General features: G+C 41.1%; 1 protein-coding gene across 5 annotated transcripts in view; it reads right to left on the bottom strand.

Moving 5' to 3' along the window:
- DCLK1 (doublecortin like kinase 1) overlaps nt 1-20,096 on the bottom strand; it is a 207,537-nt gene that overhangs the window by 54,566 nt on the left and 132,875 nt on the right. For 3 of the 5 annotated variants that reach the window (XM_081004105.1, XM_081004104.1, XM_081004106.1), the window contains exon 6: nt 18,194-18,288. In XM_081004105.1, coding sequence (XP_080860231.1) covers nt 18,194-18,288 — 95 coding nt within the window. Of the gene's footprint in view, nt 1-3,254; nt 7,918-18,193; nt 18,289-19,155; nt 19,566-20,096 lie in introns of those variants that run through there. The other 2 variants (XM_081004107.1, XM_081004108.1) reach the window with 2 other exon arrangements.

Genomic DNA, 20,096 nt, shown 5'->3' on the forward strand with positions numbered 1-20,096 from the left:
TCTTCATGAAATCTGTTGACTGCTGCTGGTTGTGTCACTTTGAGTAGCTTTTCTTGCTTGAGCACACCAAGTGAGGATTTCCTTTTCCTTTTTCTCCTTTTGGATTTTATTCCTTGAATAGAAAGCCCCACATTCTATTGTAAACTGCTTCTCACAGAGAAAGAGAGAAAGAGGGAGAATATTTCTCTCTATTGGGATTTTTAGGTGTGTCTCTTTGCGGATTGGTCATTACGGACCCCAAAGCTTAGGAAATGCTGAACATCTAAAAAGATTTCAGTCAATGACTATTTTGGTCGAAATGCTTAAGACTTCTGAGTGATGCAGCTGCACTGTGCACCCTATGGCTCAGCACAGCTGTAGATCACATTAGGATCACTACAAAGAGAGAATTCCATACCAAAGAACCTCTATGGAACCTAAAGCGTTTAATATAAATGGCCTGTCTTAATTTTAATTCAGTCTGCACCATGTGAAATGTCATCACCCCTAAACAAATTTTAAGAGGGAACTCTTGCCTCAGTTTCTGGCCACCTGGCTGTTTTTATGGCACACCTACATTAAAAGAAACTGGCTGCATAAAAGCAGGATTGGGTCTTTAGTGTAATAAGCACTTCACGTCCAGCTCAGGTTCGCATAACAGATGGTCAACATACCACCATTTCTCTATGATGGGAAAGGGAAGATCAGTGCTATAAAGTTTCAACCACATCTTACTGGAAGATTTGTTCGGCAGCTCATTTGTAAACATTTAAAATGGGAACGCCCAGTGACATTCCTCAAATTCAGGGAGCAAAGTATCACAATGCATACAAATGCTCAAAGCATGTGTATTATTTCATTCTGAAGATTTCCCCCTTCTACATATATTTGGGCTTTACTTGGACTTTTTAGGGAGGCATTTACAGTGGTTCCTTAGCATCAGGAAGCCAAGGAAGAAAAGTTGTAAAAATGACTATCTAGGAATCTGCCTTTTGCAGATTTCTCCATGATTTTTTTTAAGCAGGGCAGTAAAAATGAATGCTAGATGATCTTTTCCAGTCTTTAAGCCATTTTATTTGTACTTACGCAACCCAAAAAGTTATATTACAATCAAAGCTGCAGAGGAAAGATACATGTAATTGTATCTCCTCTTTATTTTTCTTCTTTACCTGTTAAAATGTGTAGTAACAGCTCCAAAAGGGCAGCTGAAATCAGGAAAAGAGGGATAAAACTCACCTATGCCTCCATGCTGCTGGGTGAGATAAACTGATTCAGTTTGCATTTAAAGGCGAACCAACCTAATTTGCAGTTTGCAAAACAATATGCAAACCAAAACACAACCATCCTTCAAAATTTGAACTTCTCTGAATTTTGCATATTGTGTAAGTTTATCACCCAACTTCTCCCCTCTACTCTCTCCCCCTACCTCTGGATACTGTATTATCTTACAGTGAACGTAACCAAAATACTTTATAATCTGAACAAACAAACAAAAAGAGACATTGCACATTCTTTTGTAATTTATTAAAATCTTTAATAATTGTTTTTTTAAAAAAGCAATTTCTCCAGCCAGAGTGTATGTACAAAAATGCATATACCAGGGTAATGTGCATTTATTATTGGAAATAACTTATCAAAGTGTTGGTGCTGACCTCTAAAGCCCTAAACAGCCTCAGCCCAGTAACCCTGAAGGAGGGTCTCCACCCCCATTGTTCAGCCCGGACACTGAGGTCCTCCTCTGAGGGTCTTCTGGCAGTTCCCTCACTGCAAGAAGTGAAGTTACAGGGAACTAATCAGAGGACCTTCTCAGTAGTATTGCCCTCCCTGTGGAATGCCCTCCCATCAGTTTTCAGGGAGATAAAGAACTAAACAACTATAGAAGACATCTGAGGGCAGTCCTGTATTGGGAAGTTCTTAACGTTTGGCATTTTGTTATGTTTTAAAATGTGCTGTAAGCCGCCTAGAGTGACTGTGGAAACCCAGCCAGATGGGCAAGGTATAAACAATAAAATTATTGTTATAATTAGGCAAAATTGCTTTGCAAAAGTATGTATATTAGGCAAACTAACATACGAAAATATGCATATTAGCAGAAATTCACCCTAAAATGCTAATGAGTCCTTATGACTTGGTTGTTACTTTAAAATGCAGACTGATGTGGGCATGTGGAGAACTGAACTTAAAATGGGGGCGGGGGATGAGAAACTGAGAGAAATTGAAATTGCTAGATTTGCCAATCCCAACCTGTGTGTTCTTTGAAGTTAAAAATCATCATTATAATGAGACTCCTGTTTCACATCTCTTTTCCTCCCTCTTCAACATTTTAAGATGCATGCATATAACTAATGAGCTAAACTTTATTCTCATATATTGTCAGTGAGCCCCAGCAGCTATTGGTTGAGTTTCTTTGAACATTCTAAATGCTCAGGATGAAAAGGATCATCAACAGAATGCTAATAACAGTGGTGTTTTTGTGAAAGCAGTGGAATACCACTGAGGATGGCAGGGGGAAAAAACTTCATGAAGGCACGGGGACAAGAAAACTGTTAGAGACAGAATGGGCAAGGGAAATGTAGACTAGGGAGCAATGAAGCTGAAGAAGTGGAGGGGCTGAATTTTATACTGAATTAAAAACTAGGCAAAGTCTCTAACGCAGTTTTATTTTGACAAAAGCACCCAGTACATGAATGAGCATGAAATAATTGCTATCCTATTACCAAACCTGGTCTGCACAAAGCAGAGACAATTCTAACTAGCAAGGGTTGATGATCAGCTGCTAAGTTTTCACTGGAAAAACTAGGAAGTGCCTGCAACTTAAGTTATTCTGAAGAAGCATGTTGCCCATCACTACGAAATGATTTTTTTCAGATTTCAGTCTTTTTAGACTACACAGGCATGTAAAAGGTAACATAAAAAGAGAGCTTCTAAAGGCAAGCTGATAAGAGGGCTAGAACATTTAAGTGTATACCAAACCAATTTCTCATTTCATACTTCCAAGTCCATACATTCCAAGTCTATTCATTGTCACATCTAAAAAATATGTAGTTATGGCTTGGTGAATTTACTATCCAGGTAATCCATTAGAATTTTTCGCTTCTCTCAGCACCCACAATTTACATTTTTTAAAAGCCACTGCCTGCATTTATGTTTAGACCAACCCATTAAGCTCTATGGTTCCCACAGCTCAGTGACACCCCCCCCCCATGTGTATGTTATAGCAGAGATTCTTTGTCTGGTTTCCCCATTTTCAAAAGAAGCTCACTGAATATTTAGAATAGATTTTCCCATTTATTTATTACATGACTTACAGGTTAAAATCCAGCAAAGGCAATCTGTATGGCAAGGTCAAATACAAAAACACACATACAATGCACTGCATTGATGGTACAAAATGAAGGCAGTTTACTTGATTTATTAGAAAACGAAAACTATTTTCTGCTGCAGCTACTTTAAAAACGTTTCACTGGTTTTGCTGATTATCAGTTACTTTGGAGAAAACAGAGGAAAAACAAACGAAACCAGAAAAGTATTTCCAAGAAAATAGTATAAAATTGTAAACTTATTTCATCAACTAGCATTTACAATACAGCAGTTTTCTTTCATTGGACAATATAAACCAAATAGAGATTATTATACAAGGTAAAGAACAATTATCCCTATATAATATCACAACACACCAGATGAGATGAGTACAAAATTGGTTCAGTACTTGCTTGTCCATACCTTGCTGCACAGCGATTATTTAAACAAATGCAAACAAAAATGCACAAATACATACACCAAAAGGCATACAAATATGCACATGCACACTGTGTGTGTGCATGTGCAGAAAGAAAGAATACAATCCTGGATCACAAAGGGCTAGTTCTCATTAGTAAAGCCTTCCACATGATCATACACATAGGTATGCAACCACACTGAAAAAAAGAAATCATGAACCAGCTGTACACATGGTAAACTGGCAACCAACTCCTCAATTTCAGCAGCTGGGGGGAAAGTATAGCTTAGATCATAAGGTTCATTATGTGCAATGCATGGTTCAGACTAATCTTTCTCCATGTAGTCAGATACCTGCTTTGATTACTCTACATAAATCTGGCATATTTGGCATGTGAACCATACCACAGAAAACACCAGTGTCGTGCACCCACTTTTTCTCATATGAGGCTGGATCTACAAGTGACAAAGGTCTCTGGAAAGTACAGGCTTTGTATTGTAAACTGGGAGTCATCATTAAGATTCAGTATTACATGCACACATATATACAAGGCTTATTTATATTTCCATTCATCTCTGTATTTGGTTTACAACTGTATATGCCATACCATACCAATAACAGAGGGCTGAAGTAATTTAAACTTTGAGATGCAACTTTTGACATTGTGATGTGGAATATAAGCTCACAGATCTATAATTCAATTATGTAGAATGTGATTTTAATTACAATGTGAACACTGCTGCCTTAGTATTGCTACTTGCTCATCCGTTGGTGGAAGGGGATCTCTGGATGTGGCTCCAATGTTCTCTCATACATACAAGCCCTTGGATGATTAACTTAAACAAGGAAAAACAGTTGCCTGGCATTTCAAAGCTTCTTTCCACATGCAGGAATGGTACAATAGATCTTCAGCTATTTATTTCCCAAAGCCAAAAGCCTATCATCTATTTTAACTATTCATTTTAAACATGGATATTTTAAAAAAAACAACCAACAGGAGTAAAGGCTTTCAAAAATAATTTGACTTAACTTTAATGTTTGAACTCCCTGTTCCCCATAAAACCTAAACTGAGAGATGGAGGAAACTTTGGGAAAACTAGCAAAACAAACCTCCAGTGTCTGTGAAATATCCAGCTGAATTAATTGTTAGCATGTTACATTAACACACTTAACAATCTTGTGGTTTTGTAAAACAAACTACCAGATTCTGGTCACTGGAGCTGCAGCATGTGGACAGGACAGCCTTCCCTCCTCAGCCATGATCTTGGTAAAAACTGTGCCCCACATCCTGCAGGGCAAATAATACAATTGTTTCTGCATTTGCATTTTGGAATTTCTACCCACAGAAAACTGGACTTAGAGGACTACTGTTAAATGGTAATACTTTCCAGGCACTGAGGAACTTTCATTTTACAAGTGAATAAAGTCTCCCATGAACAATACTCAAATTACAATGTTGTGTGAAACTGGTAAGGTAAGGCCTGTCACATCCCTTAGAAGAGCTCATACACGAAAACCTGCTATGGTACGCACCGTCTAATAATTTTAAGAACATGTATCTGCCTCCACAGCCCAAACAAAGCTATGCAGTATAAGGCTTGTGGCAATATTTTACAGTAATAGGAGAAACAATATTGAAATATTTCAAACACCCAACCCCCGAAAAAACAACAACCCAGACTTATGTCATTACATTTCCTTCCTTCTAGATAAGTGGTGCCAACACATTAGGAACCTATTCTGATCTCCTATGAATTAAAGTACTAGAATGTAACTGGAAAAGGAAACATACCCAGCTGATCTTATTCCCTTTGCCTGTTTCAGGTACAATATCTAATGGTTAGGAAAGTAGCTGACATTATAGGTTTCTTTTGAACTGAACAGACTCTAATAAAACCCCCTCTGTAAATATCAATATGTATCCCAGGTTTTCAGGGTGGAATGACTCCAATAGCACAAAGAAAGCACCTGTAGTACATCTTCCCCCCTTAATCACATACTTAAGATGTGATAGTGTTGTACTGTCCTTTGCATTGTGACATACTAAAACACAACTCACAGGGTTTTAACCACTGAAGTTGTTGAACTAATGCAAAAACTTCCACTTGCTCAATGGAACTTCCCCTCCCCCTGTCCATGGGCCCCCAATCTGCCCCAGGGGGGAACCTCCAGAAAAGATTTGCGAGGGAGCTACGGGGAGAAGAGGGAAGAGAAATTCCACTGCACAATTCTAAGAGCTCGCACTGATGGAACAACTTTGGTGCGCACAACCCGTAATACCATACATCAGCATTGTTTGGCCATTTTTGTTGCATGTTTGAATAAAAAACCACTTAAGATATTTAAATGAAAAGACAGAAGCATGGCCCTTAAAACTTGAGCTTGCCTTCTTGTGTGTGGTACTAATACATTTCCTTATGGTGCCCAGTGATTTGTAAGGTGATGCTGACTATGTTTCTATAGGAATTAAAAAGCCAACATTAAATAATAAATTATTATGTGAAATGTTAACGGTAGGTGCCTCGTTTAAAACGTTACCCAACGTGTAAGCTACAGTATCTAGAAGTAACAATCATTAAATTAAAAGCAAGAAATCAGTGTCGCAAGACCATAATGATTTGCAATAAAAGCACTGAGTTCTTGCTCTCAAAACAAGGCAGTAGAGCATAAACAGTGTTGTAAATATCTGCTTAAGGACCAATCCAGAAGAAATTTCTCCTAAGAAATTTCAGGATCCCCTACTAAAAGAGAGATAATACACAAGCACAAAGGAACGCTTGTACTTCTCCCATTCTAATCAATGAGGCTTACATAGAAAAAACATCCCACTGGATCATGCCCATCATCATAATTAGTTTAACACATACATACATTCACACATACATAATTTCGCTGCTCTGAGTTCTGCATATTCATTTTTTTAACAAGTCCCCATAAAAAGGAAAATGAGAAATGGCTGATTAGACCCAAATACTTCAATCACCATAGAGATTTCTATTTTTAACTGAGGGGGGAAAAGCTCTGTGGTCACTTTTGTTAAGTGTCTTAAGCCTGCAAAACATGTTCCTATATTTACACCTAACAAACAGGCAAAAAGCAAAAACAAAAACACATTTCCTAGTGAAAAACCTAAATTTCCAAAAGTGTTTGTGTAGTGTAAATGATATTATAAGCTGCTTAATCTCAAGGGTGGACTTATAGAAGATTGGGTGGAACTCTGTTTGGGTCCCCAAAATGCCACTCCTGAGGGTCAATGGACACCCCTGGAATGGTGTGAAATGGGGTCAGGGGTTTGGAGCAGGGCAAGGAAAGGAAAGGAATTCAACAGGGCTCCCTTGCACAGGATTCAACAAGTGGGCGTTCCAAGCTATGACAACTCTTTCTTCTTCTTCAAAAGTTGTCAACTTCATCAGTTTATACAGCACACATTTTTTTATAATGAGGGCGGATTTATTACAGAGCTACGAAAGCTCAAAAAGGACAAGCAGTATGAGCAAAGTGCATCTGGGCTGCACTTTATTTTCATAACAATTTCTACCAGTTGCCGACAGCTCTACAGGCAAGGGCTCCTTTTCCAATAAAAAATGGAAACAAAGTGTTGAGCAGTAGTAAAGATATGGGCTACTGTGAGTGGAAAGGATGTGCATGGAAGTTCTTCTACTGATATGCGCTCCTCCAGCACTCCTCCTCTTACCCACATCGTAGGCATTTATTTACTGAGGGTTTCTTCACCCTCAGGAGAAACTTTTCAGTGAGGAAGGAAGATGTATGTGGGAGTGAGAAGATGCTCAGGCTGCCCCTTGCATATGTATCCCTTCTGCTCTCAACTACATATTCATGGTGAGTGTTATGGAAAAGAATAGCACCTTTGGACATTATATTTACCCTATCCAATTTTCATCTCAAAATGTTTACACAATTTGTTATCACCTAGCCTAAGAGCCCTTGGACAGAAATCAAGTCGCACAAGCACATAACACCATTAAAGTTAATATATTATATATGTATATAGGGACAAACGCCGGTGTTTTAATATTAAAATACGCAAAACGCTTTTGTGCAATTCACTAATGTCAGTTAGCAGCTAACTACATTCTCAGGAAAGTGTTAAACCTTCACCCAATCACAAACCATTATGCACTGTTCCATTTTCTGGGTTTTTTTTACACAGAGTCTCCTACTGAATCCAAATCATCCGAAGAGAGAGGGCGATACAGGTCCTGTAAGATGAAGTGCAGTATAGATTTGTTTACTGTGCTTGATTTGCTGCACTGCAACTTTACTTCTTAATTTTTTAAACTAGTGCCACAGAGGAAGACCGAAATAAATAAATAAATAATAAATAATAATAATAATTCAGCATTCCTGTGATTTAAAACAGGCTTAAAAACAAACTACAGCAGTAGATATATATATATATATATATATATATATATATATATATATGAGATAATTTATATTCTGACATTTTACCCTTTGATAATTTTGACATCTACTTAGTGATGGTTTCTTTAAAGCATGACAGTATGCCGAGAATCCTGATAATGCCATAATGAATGCCATTACATTCCTATTGTTTGTTTCATCTCGCAGTATGTGAGAGAACGGAAGCAGTTTGGTAGAATGGCAGCATAAGGGGGGCGGGGAATAGCTGTGCTTTTACTGACGGTCGCCAAGCAACCAGTTCATATGAGCAAAGAGAAACAGAGCATGTGTATAAGTGAGCCTGCGTGCGTGTTAAGACTATCTCCATTCGTTTTCTACTCCTACTGCTAGGATCCTCTGACTGATCAAATAATCTACAAATGCCAGAGATGTGGGAGTATAATAGATGGCCTCGTTCAATCTACACAGCACAACACATGTCTCACAGATATACAGTACAGAAAAATAAAGAGAGGATGTTCAGGAAGAAGAAAGGGATAGAATGATAACAGCTTTGTTTCAAGGTGAATTACATGGAGGCGTTTGTTTAGTGGAGATGGAGATAATACAGTGTTAATATGACTTGCCATGCCTCCCATGCAACATTGTAGATTGAACAACACTAGAGTGTGATAAAAGGCAATGTGCCAGTGGCATTGGAATGGGCACAAAGGAAGACTCCACAGGAAAATGATGAGAGAAAACTTAACACAACAGGTACAATACTGTAGAAGGACACATGAGGAAGCCTTAGACCAACTCTTGCCAACCTGGTGTCCTCCAGTTGTTGGACAACAGCCCCAGTCAGAACGATGGGAGTTGCAGTCCAACAACACCAGGTTGGAAAAGGCTCCCTTAGAGTAAGGGCTCACCAAGTCAAACATCCTGTTTCCACTGGTGGCCTGTTAGGGGACATTGCCAGTCTTACAAAAACAAGCACACATGGAATTATCACAAACAGCAACAAATATAAAATGGTATAAAACTGATTCTAACTTCATCGATGAGGTTATATACAGGGGTAGCCAATATGTTGCTGGGCTGTAATTCCCATCAATCCTGTCTACTAGCAATGGTGGGATTTGGAGTTCAACAACAACTGGAGAGCACAGTGGCATAACACAGTTTGCTGGTGCCCAGGGTGGGGCACGTTTTGTGCTGCCCTGGTAGACTGGGCAGCCTGGCAGGGCTGGGCCATCACCGAGGAAGCTGCCTCTGCAGATCACTCATGCACCAGAGCCCAGGGGAGGAGAGGAACGGTAATGCTGTTACTGCAGCTCCTCCTCTTCGCAGCTTCCGCCTCCAGGTCCGGACCCACAGTCTGGTGGTGCTGGGCCAAGGCCAAGCAAGTGGCCTCCACAATTCCCTAGTGCGTGTGACACCCTCCCCCTCCCCCTTCAACTTGGCTGGCATGTGGTGTCCCTTCAATGGCCATGAAGAGAAGGAGCTGCCGCCACCCCAGCCCCGAAGGTCTGGGCTGAGCACAGCGTACCTCCCTGCAGCTCTGGCCTAAATAAGGGAGCTTGTTGGGGGCACCTTGCTGTGCCCCCTCAAAACTGTGTGCCCGGGGCCAAGGTCCTTTTGCCCCCCTTCTGCCTCTGAGAGAGCACCACATTGGCTATCCCTGGGAATGACTAAACAACTTACCAAGGAAAAGGTCTGTGCTTATCTTCTTTCACTTTCTTTCCTATTTTCCTCTCACACCCTTTCATCATTTGATATCTTAATTTTTTTAGCCTGCACCAACTCTCCAGACAATGTTTTAAAACTATCATCCATAAAATTCTACTGCAAACTGCCACAGGCGATTAAAGAAGCAGATATGGGAAGGGGAAATAGAGGACAAAAGAAACTCCATACAAGATAACGGAGAATAAAAGGCCAAATCATGAAATAAGCTGAAGGCGCTGCCTCATGACATCAACATGAAGAAAGCTTTAGACAACCAGAGGAAAGAGCTAAGGTAATAAATCCCAGGGGGATGTGGACAAGTCCTGTAATCTTGTCATCTTGTCATATTCTTCCCTATGTCCCAAAGACTTATATCGTTTTGATTGTTCCGGCAACAAATACTGGAGAGGGGAAATATTTTGGTGTAACAGCTGAAAATTTTCCTCAGGAATCTCTTTTATAACTTCCTCAGCCTTTCTGCTGTTTGGCTTTGTGAGCCTAACTTTATACATTTATTATTGAATGTAAGCCGCTCAGAGAACTTTATGTTATAGTGTGGGAGCATCTAATGCTCATGCTCACATAGCAACTTATCGGAGAGCAAGTCCTAGGCTCTGTGGTTTAACCCACAGCGCCACCCGCATCCCATAGTGCCACCTGCGTCCCACTCAGCATTTTCCCCGATTAAGCAGTCTATAAATTTGTCTTAGGGATGCGGGTGGCGCTGTGGGTTAAACCACAGAGCCTAGGACTTGCCGATCAGAAGGTCGGTGGTTCGAATCCCTGTGACAGGATGAGCTCCCGTTGCTCGGTCCCTGCTCCTGTCAACCTAGCAGTTCGAAAGCACATCAAAGTGCAAGTAGATAAATAGGTACCGCTCCAGCGGGAAGGTAAACGGTGTTTCCGTGTGCTGCTCTGGTTTGCCAGAAGCAGCTTAGTCATGCTGGCCACATGACCCGGAAGCTGTACGCCGGCTCCCTCAGCCAATAAAGCGAGATGAGCAGCGTAACCCCAGAGTCGGCCATGACTGGACTTAATGGTCAGGGGTCCCTTTACCTTTAAATTTATCTTAATAAATAACTTGGCACCCTGTTGCACTGCCCCACACTTCAAACTATTTAACTTCTGTGCCATAAGTTGATACCACACAAATAACTTATCTGGAAGGGATTGTTTCTCTACACAGCAGGTGCAAGTAAACTTAATTTATTTTAAGACTGAGCTTTGGAGTGGAATTTAGACAACAACAGAGGAGATGGTAATGGAGGCTGCACAACACAGTAACAGTACTCCATTGTTATCTGCACTCCATCTGTACTCAGGGTCATCTTAAATTGGAGGAATTCATGGACATCCAAGCTATATATAGGCCCCAGATCCCTCTTGAAGCTGGTCCAACCACCAGTTCATAATATACTTAGAATAGGTTCTTAAATCTAGTTGTGCTGGAGCCATCTCCTTCCTGATTCACTGAATTAACATAATGCAAGCCCAGACCAAGCAGAAGGAGTTGTCCTCACCACAGCTCTTCCAGACATCAGCACCAAGAAGCCACCACATGAGCTTCTCATGTTACCTTGTAGTACAGGAAGAAGCTGAACTGCTGTGGCTTGCTGCCATGGTGATGAGGTCAAGTGACCCCACGATGTCAAGTGCCTCACCCACAAATCACTGCAAACTTCATTTACCAGCAAGCACTTTCTGAACCCTAGGTCAGAGGGAGATGAGGGAGCAGACAGGGAGGAGGAAGCTAAAAAGGCAACAGGGCTTAGTAAGCAGGAAGAGGCTGGGACAGAGAACAGTCCAGGCTCAGAGGCAGAAGAGGATGATGGAGAGGAGGGGAGGCAGGAGGCAATGATGAGGCAGGTTGTTGAAGAAACCGGGGAGCGTCCCCCTCCTGCTGCGACCTGTTCCCCTCCCCCCAGTCTCCCTAAACACACAGAGAAATGAAGAGCAATGATTAGGCTGCTGGGGAAGGACCCAGGGGAGGAGCCTTAGAGACCTGTGGGAAGGCAAGGACCTTCAGTCCTTGCAACTGCCTCGTTGGGACAAGGCATACTGGGAAGAACTGCTGTGATCACTAGGCCTGCACTGTTTTGGTTTCTTGAATGAAGAGTTAACTTCACTGACACTGGTGTTTTTATTGCCCTGCACTCTTCTAGAGCAAATCTCATGCCTAAAGAATTTTACTGTAATGCTTAATAAAGGATGACAGAATGAAACAGAATGAAAAAAGAATGGAAGGCAAGTATGCTGACAATGGAATATTACAAATCTTTAAAAAATAATTTCAAATTGTTGCTAATGCCTCATACATTGAGTTGTATTTTATTCATCGTTACAACACATTCATATTAGCCACACACACAAAGTACCAAGGGCCCAATCCAATACCACCACACCCAGTGCTTCATCAGAAAAACAAAAGCTGTGTTCAGATGACAACAGTATAACATCAGTGGGCGGCAGGGAGAGTGGAATTGGACTTACAAGCCCCAGCCCTTCACACTGACCATGCCTTCTGAACAGAGCTGACATACACACAACCTGCATAAACACAAGCTCTGTTCAAGATCAATGTTTGGACACCAGAGATCAGATGCACTGGGAGCGATCTCCTTAAATTATATTGATGCACACTGAATTGTCATTTGAAGAGAGATAGAAATGTGTGCCAAGTTTGTATCTGCTCTGGTACTATTGCCTACATTAAATGGTTTAAAATAGGTGCATCACTGATGTGCACTTATCTAAAGATCTCTATTGTTAACAGCATTTTATTAGGTGCCTGGAGGTCACATCAATAAAAGAGATCCATCCAGTAAAACAGGGTGGGGATACTTTATTCTGTCAAGGACCACATTCCCCCAGGTGTAGTCAGCTAGCTCTGGACAGGGCCAGAGCCAAAAGTTGGCAGGCACCCACTTTTCTGTCACTCTTTCTCATACCACCTTTCCCCATTTCCCCCTCCTTGCCGCTCACGTGAAATTAGGCTGAAAGTCTCATGCAATAAAAGGGCAAATCAATGTGCCTGAATTATATCAAGCAGCCCTTCTGGAAGTTCATAGGAAAAGAGAGAGTTCTCTAAAATTTAACTAGTTATCCTTTCCTTAGGCCAATCAGACATGGATATCATTTATAGGAATAAAACCAGTGTGGGGATGTAGGTGCTTTTGTTTTGGTTATGGATGGTACTCACTGGTCACCTCTTTTCTTTTCTTTTTTTTTGCTGCCCATGGCAGCCATTTTGTATTTGCACCCATGACATTTTTGTCAATATATAACTGCCGGCACCTCATTTCCACCACAAAAAGTGAAAAGAACTATAGATCTGTGAGGATATAAGCAGGCTTTATTCATTCTAACAATAATTATGCCATTAATGATGAAAGTGCTTTACAAAGTAAGAACAAAAAGACAAGATCCTGCTCTGAAGACCATGCCACCTAAAATTCAACACAAAAGGGGGGGGGGGCAGAAGGCGTGAAGAAAGAAAAGTTTAAAAGTGTATAACTTTGTGTTAAGTTCAGGTACTCATACTTAGGTTTAGTTTCAGTATTGAATGAGGACTACGAGATAATGCTCTTTGGGACTGAAAGGAATATAGAAAGGGAGATAGAAAGGATAAATGTTTATGACAAGAAGTTTCAGATTTACCTCCACCTATCTGCCCAGCCGCCAAATGTATCAAAGAGTTCCACCATCCATGTCCTGAAGCCAAAATGGCCAGTTCAAATTTAAGGAAGGCGGTTAAAAAAAACCCACACTATCACAAAATGTTCATGTGAGCAGATGGGGGAAAGAACAAAAAGTTAGTTGAAGTCATTTCTGCTTTTATAATGGTACTTTATTGAACTCATTCTGATTCATTCTCTCTGATTCACTCTGATGTTTCTTTACGCTCCCCAGACTGTACAGAGAAGAAAGAGATAAAAGGGTGCTTCCATTTATGAGCTGGTCCAAAGATACTGCAAAGAGATTTACCCCTCCCATTCACGAATAGCTAATTAATCAGTAATTGTCTTTAATTTTAGAGTGACAGCACCTTCCATCTTCTTTGAAGGAAGGAGTGCATCAAATATAAACATGTTGAAGAGGCAGGTCTAAAAGGAACAACATAATTATTATACTAACTGTATCATTCCCCTCAAAATCATGGTAAATTTATTAAGTACTTCATGAAAAGCTAGAGTCTAGGAGATAAGTTAAAGCCAGTTCCCTGACTGAAAAGCCACAAACTATGATTGCAAACATTGAAGTCTATAAGATTATGGCCTCATTCAGATGTAATGGCTTAGTGATGTGTGAATCAGCCACAGACATCAGCTCCACTCCTCTCCTCTCCTCCTCTTGGCATCCCAATGAGGTGGAGATAAGAACATAAGAGGCGGCTTGCTGGATCCAACCAAAAGCTTATCTAGCCTAGCATTCTGTTCTCACATTCTGTTCTCCTTTTAGAGGTCTACATGCAGGACATGAGATCAACAGCACATGACTTTTGTGATTACCGGCAGTTGCTAATTCAGAGGCATATTGCCCTTTGATACTCAAGGTGATATAGCCATTATGACTAGTAGCCTCCATGAATTATCCTCTATGAATCTATCTTACCTTCCTTTAAATCTATCTAAGTTGGTGGCCATTACTACCTCCTGGTAGTGAAAAATCCCATTCTTTAATTATGTGCTATGTATTGCCTTTTGTCTGTCCTTAAACTGTTTTTTAATCAACCAGTTTAGCATTAAGTTTGATTGTGGACAAGTTGTGGTTAGACTTAACTATTGTTAGGGAAGCAAACCAACATGAAACCATGGTTCCCTAAACAATAGTTAAAATTAGCAAATCCTGCATTGCAAAGGGCAGGGGTGTCAACTTGAATAAAATATTGTGGGGGCCCAGATAAGCCCTGCCCCACATAATCGATCCCATGACACAGTGCACACATACCATCTGAATGGGAATGCTCATCAACTTTGTGCAGGCCCAGACCCACGGCTCCTAAGAGTTGGCTCCTATGGCAAGGGGTTGGACTGGATGACCCTCTTGGTCCCTTTCCAACTCTATGGTTCTATGATTCTATGATCCCACTTGCCTCTAGTCCATGGGTAGGCAAACTAAAGCCCGGGGGGCAGATCTGGCCCAATCACCTTCTAAATCTGGCCTGCGGACGGTCCGGGAATCAACGTGTTTTTACATGAGTAGAATGTGTCCTTTTATTTAAAATGCACCTCTGGGTTTTTTGGGGGGCCCGCCTGGTGTTTTTACATGAGTAGAATGTGTGCTTTTATTTAAAATGCATCTCTGGGTTATTTGTGGGGCTTAGGAATTCATTCATTCCCCCCCCCCCCCCCAATATAGTCCGGCCCTCCAAAAGGTCTGAGGGACAGTGGACCGGCCCCCTGATGAAAAAGTTTGCTGACCCCTGCTCTAGTCTACACTGTAGTTGAGTGCTGGTATCAAGCTCTTAGTGGTTTTTTTCATCTGAGGGTGCCCATTTTCTTTATCCTCACCACAGCTGCCACTGCCCATTCACTTGCCTCTTCTCCTGGCCCAATTCACATCACTTCCCAAAGGGGAAAGACAAGATACATCCTGCTGCTGCTCCTTATTCTTCCCCCAGCATATTTGTTCAACATTGATAAGTAAGTAGGCAGCAAGAAGGCAGGCAAGGAACATGTTCAGGAGGTTCCAAGGACTGGAATTGAGGCCCCCTACTGATGAACAGGCCTCAACAGGTGCCTGATTAAACCCTGATGCCTTCTCCAGCAGTTACTAATCATAGCTATATAATTCTCTCACAACCAACCTGTAAGCTAAACTATTTATTACATTTATTTCTCACCTTTTTGTCTAGGGAGCTCAAGCTGACCCACACAACATTGCCAAGTGATGTCCCATCTAGATATTGACCAGACCCAATCCTACTTAGCTTCAGCAAGATTTCTACATCATGTGCCTTCAAGACCATGCCCTGGATTATTAAATTAGTTCAGCCAAAACACAGAGAAATGATGGGCCTAACCATATTAGTAAACAGAAATGAGAGACATGAGTGTGCTGTCTTAAGGAAGACTTTTTTTTTGGTTTCAGAGAAGTAAAGAAGATACCTCTTCCAACTAATTAGCGTCAATCGTTGAGATGCCCACAACTTTGACCTGCCCTATAATAATCAATATAATCAAAGGTGTTTTGTACTACTATGTTACAAGCATGAAAATAACTGCTACAATTATTTCAGAATGATTATTGGTTTATGCACATTGACATAGGAGACTAAATAGATTCTTCTAAAGTCTAATAATGGTGATGTTCTCATGATGAACACGGGAATGAGTATAAGGAAACCTTGGGCTCAAATGCTCTCCCTCTTCTTTGTGACCAGGATAAGGGCTATGACCAGTGGTTCCCAATTAGCTAATTGCTGAGGACCCTCTATTTTTCAAAAGCCAAGCCACGGACCCCCTACTTTTGAAATTTTTGATAACTCTATGGTAGTTACCTCTGCAAAGCAATTTTTTGAACAAAATGTGGGGTAGCCCCTAATAAGCAAAGGATTCTAGGTATACTAAAAACAAAAAAGACCATAAATTTGTGATTATTACCATGCAAAAATGACAAAAAATTAGTTGGGGGCAGGCAAGGGATGAGGCCACAGACACTCTGGGTGCGTTCAGCAGACCCCCAACTGGGAACCACTGGCTTTGACAGTAATAACTTTCTGTTTCTCTTGAACTCGGCTTCTCATTGAGTATGAAAGTTAGATTGTGGTTTATACTCCATATGGTTAAGTTAAACAAGCCAGCTTCATAACCTGTGGTTTGAGGATGGCTAATTTTGAATCTGAGAAGAATCAGTGATTTAGGATAGTATTCAGCTTAGTCCTATTTAGAGTAGATGCCTTGAAATTAATGAACCCAAGTTAGTTGTGTCCAGGAACATCAATGGATCTACTCTGAGCAGAACAAGCACTGAATATCACCCTTGTATGCAAAGACAGACCAAGTTTAAGGGAGATGCTGCCAATTTTCCTCCTGACCAGATGAAAGGAAGTGAGGGAAGGGGAGAGCATGTAAGTCCAAGGCTCACTTGGCCTTGTTCCATTTCAGGTATGGTGTGCTAAACCATTGTTTAGTGTGTTGTGCAAATGCAACCAGAGTGTGCAGGTGTATTTTTTCGAATACATTTTTGTGCATTGATAAATTGTTCTTTCATTATTCTTCACTACTCTTGGCTTGAGGGGGACATACTTTTGTCTCTTTTTGCACCATAGAGTTCATTGTTTTGAATGAAGGGTGGAAAGGGCATTATTCTTTCAACAGAGAAACGCTTTGCAATATATCATTAAAAATGTAACATCACAAAAGGAGTACATTTCCTTAGAGAGAGCTCTTTCACAAATGCCAAGAAGGGCAGTTGTTTCAATTCAACTGTTGTTCCAGTTTATACAACAGCTTCTAAACAAGAACTGTAGACAAGCTATTTTGACCAGGCACGCTACACCTGTAAGAACAGTGGTTTTCAAACAGTCATCCCAGAGCCCTGGAGTTTCTTCTAAGCTTATCAGGGGAGGAGTAATGGACTGCCAAACGCCCAAAAGACAGATTGTCCTTCGTTACCCTGCAAAATTCAGCTACAAGAAACTGTTGGGTGTTTTCCAGGTTGAATTCAGTTCACGTGGGACAGCAGAGAGGCCCAACAGATTTGGCCAGAACACTGCAGAAACATGTTTTTCTGCAATGTCCCATGGATCTGTGATCTACCTGCAGGGGTTCCTGGGATGCTTACAAAATTTTACCTCCCCAATTTTCTCTCTAAGGTTCCAGGTCTTGGGTGTGTTTGTGATACCAATGCATTAGTTATCTGCGATTACTTTGGATTAGATTTCTAGACCTTGTAAAGACAACCACACATGTGCAGCTCTTGCCCCAGCTTTCAGTTCCTTCCATTTTCCCCACAATACTGTTTTTACTTACTGTAATGCTATGCACATGAACAATTGTACAAATTGAAACAATACTCTCAGAGTTCTAGGCAAACATTCATATATATGAGAGCATATGCTCAAAAATATTGCACCCAGTGTTTCAATGCACACAATTGTTTCTGCTTATCAGTGCAGGGTGGGGGAACAGTATTAATGGGAACAAATGGGAGGCTCCAAAATGAGTAAGTACATCAGGTCCTGAGACAATTAATGAAATTTTCCAGAGGATGGGATATGGAAATAGGGCAGAGCAGAAGGCCAAGCAAAGCATTGGGTTGGGGTGGGGAATTCCCTATCCCAAGGGATTTCTCAGCAGATCCCTAAATGAATAAAGTTTGAAAACCACTGCAACAGATTAAGCTATTTAGTATCAAGGTATTCTCTTGGACACTCTTAATAACCGCAAGTTTCCTTACCCTCTGTTTCCGCAGGCTTCCTGGGCTGGTGGGAGAAGGGCTTGGAGACTTCCCAGAGCGGGGAGTAGAAAGCTGGCTACCAGGAGTTCCATTAACTAGAAGGACAAACAAATAGATTAGATATGTGCATCGTTGGAACAAAAAACTAGGCAACGTGCAACAAACATGGTTCATATTAACCAGTTATTTCTTATATTATAAGCATTAAATAAAGTAGCTCTCAAGCAAGCACTCTCCACATTACGATTCAATACTAGCCTGCCTTACATTGTGCTTAGACGAGTGATCAACTAATTGGTATTCATTGTGTGGCCTCAACACCGATGAAATTAAAATTATTGTACTCAACTGTGGAGTGCTTGTACATGCAAAAAGAGGCAGAGCCATATGCTTTCCCCACCCTGCTGCTGCCTGCATAAAATCTCTTCCACTCCTTGCTTTATATATGTTTCTTAATCTATTAGAAATTTAAGATCACTGCTATATTATAGACAATATCAAAACAGTGTTGGTACTGATAGGTCACTACCTTGCAGAAGTGTCTACATAGCACCTTTGACCCAAGCATTATGGGTTCTGCCATTTCTAACAATGTTGCCCAATACACCTCAGTTACTCTCCTCTAAACATGAATGGCTCTTTTAAACAGTGGAAACACTTGTTACGAGTAGCCTTTTCTATTTCCATAAAATCTGCTGTAAAACAAAGAGCAAAAACCTGGCAGAGACAGAAGGCACAGCACAGAGCACCTAAGCAAAGGATGCCAACGATGTAGTGAAAAATCACATAGATAGAGAAATGCTACGGAATAAAATGTCTCCTCAGACACACCACTGCTAGGTTACAATCCATATTCATCAGCAACAGGAAAGGGGGTGGGTAGCGGCAACTACCAGGCATCCGAACTCTCCACCTTGTATTAATATTTACATGTCAGGATAGTAATAAGGCATTTAACTTACCTTCTATGAGTTCTAACATGGACACAGACTTAGTGTTTAATCAGATAATGCCAAGCAGGAAAACGTTTGCCTTTGTACTACACCCAAGCAGCAGCAGAAATGGGAAGCGCTGGGATTAGTTAAGGATAGCCAAAGCTGCTCACAGTGAGAGCTGAATGAGATGCAGGATTCATAAGCCGAAGCCTTTTCTGCGTAAGGCTGACGTCTTCCGAGCAGCAGTGGGAGGTGCAGGTGCTGTCTTAGGGGCTACATCAAAGGTGTCAATTAAGCACAATGCCGCGACTTCAGAATGCTGAGCAACTGCAGCCCCCACTCTGATCGGCGAAGCCCCAAAGCCTTAACCATCTTACATGCTGCACGCTGAATCATAATGAGGTGCCTTTGGGGGCAATATACTAAATGACTCATGCGAAAATCACAATGACAATAACTCTTGTAAAGCCACAGCTGACTGGCAGTCTCGCAACTGCTAAACCCATCAGAGAAAACTGGATTTTTAGAGGTTTGTGGGGTGGAGAAGGCGTTCCCGCCCCCATCTGCCATATATTCAGAGTGATAAACACTGGTCCCGAGATGCTAGTGCGCGATACATTATTTCTTCAGCTGAGACAAGAAAAGGGATTGGCATGGTAACTAATGGTTACAAATTCTGCTATATGTTAGCGCTCATCCTTGAAAGCCTATTTCTTCCCATGCATTAGCTGTGGTGTGGGAAAGGCATGTAGTTAACAGACAGTGTCAGCTAGAATGATGAGGAAAGGTTTAACCTGTGCTTTGGGAAGTCTCTTGTTTTTCACAAGCATGAAAACAGGATTTTGAGTGAATGGATGCCAAGGACAAAGGATTGTGAATCAGCACTCATTCATCAGTGGTATTAAATGGAGTGGAGGAGTACACCTACACGTGGATTTTTAAGAGGCAGGCTAGTCTAGTAAAGGATG

Source organism: Podarcis pityusensis (genome assembly GCF_964106645.2).
Source record: "Podarcis pityusensis genome assembly, chromosome: 4".
Classification (NCBI taxonomy): Eukaryota; Metazoa; Chordata; class Lepidosauria; order Squamata; family Lacertidae; genus Podarcis; species Podarcis pityusensis.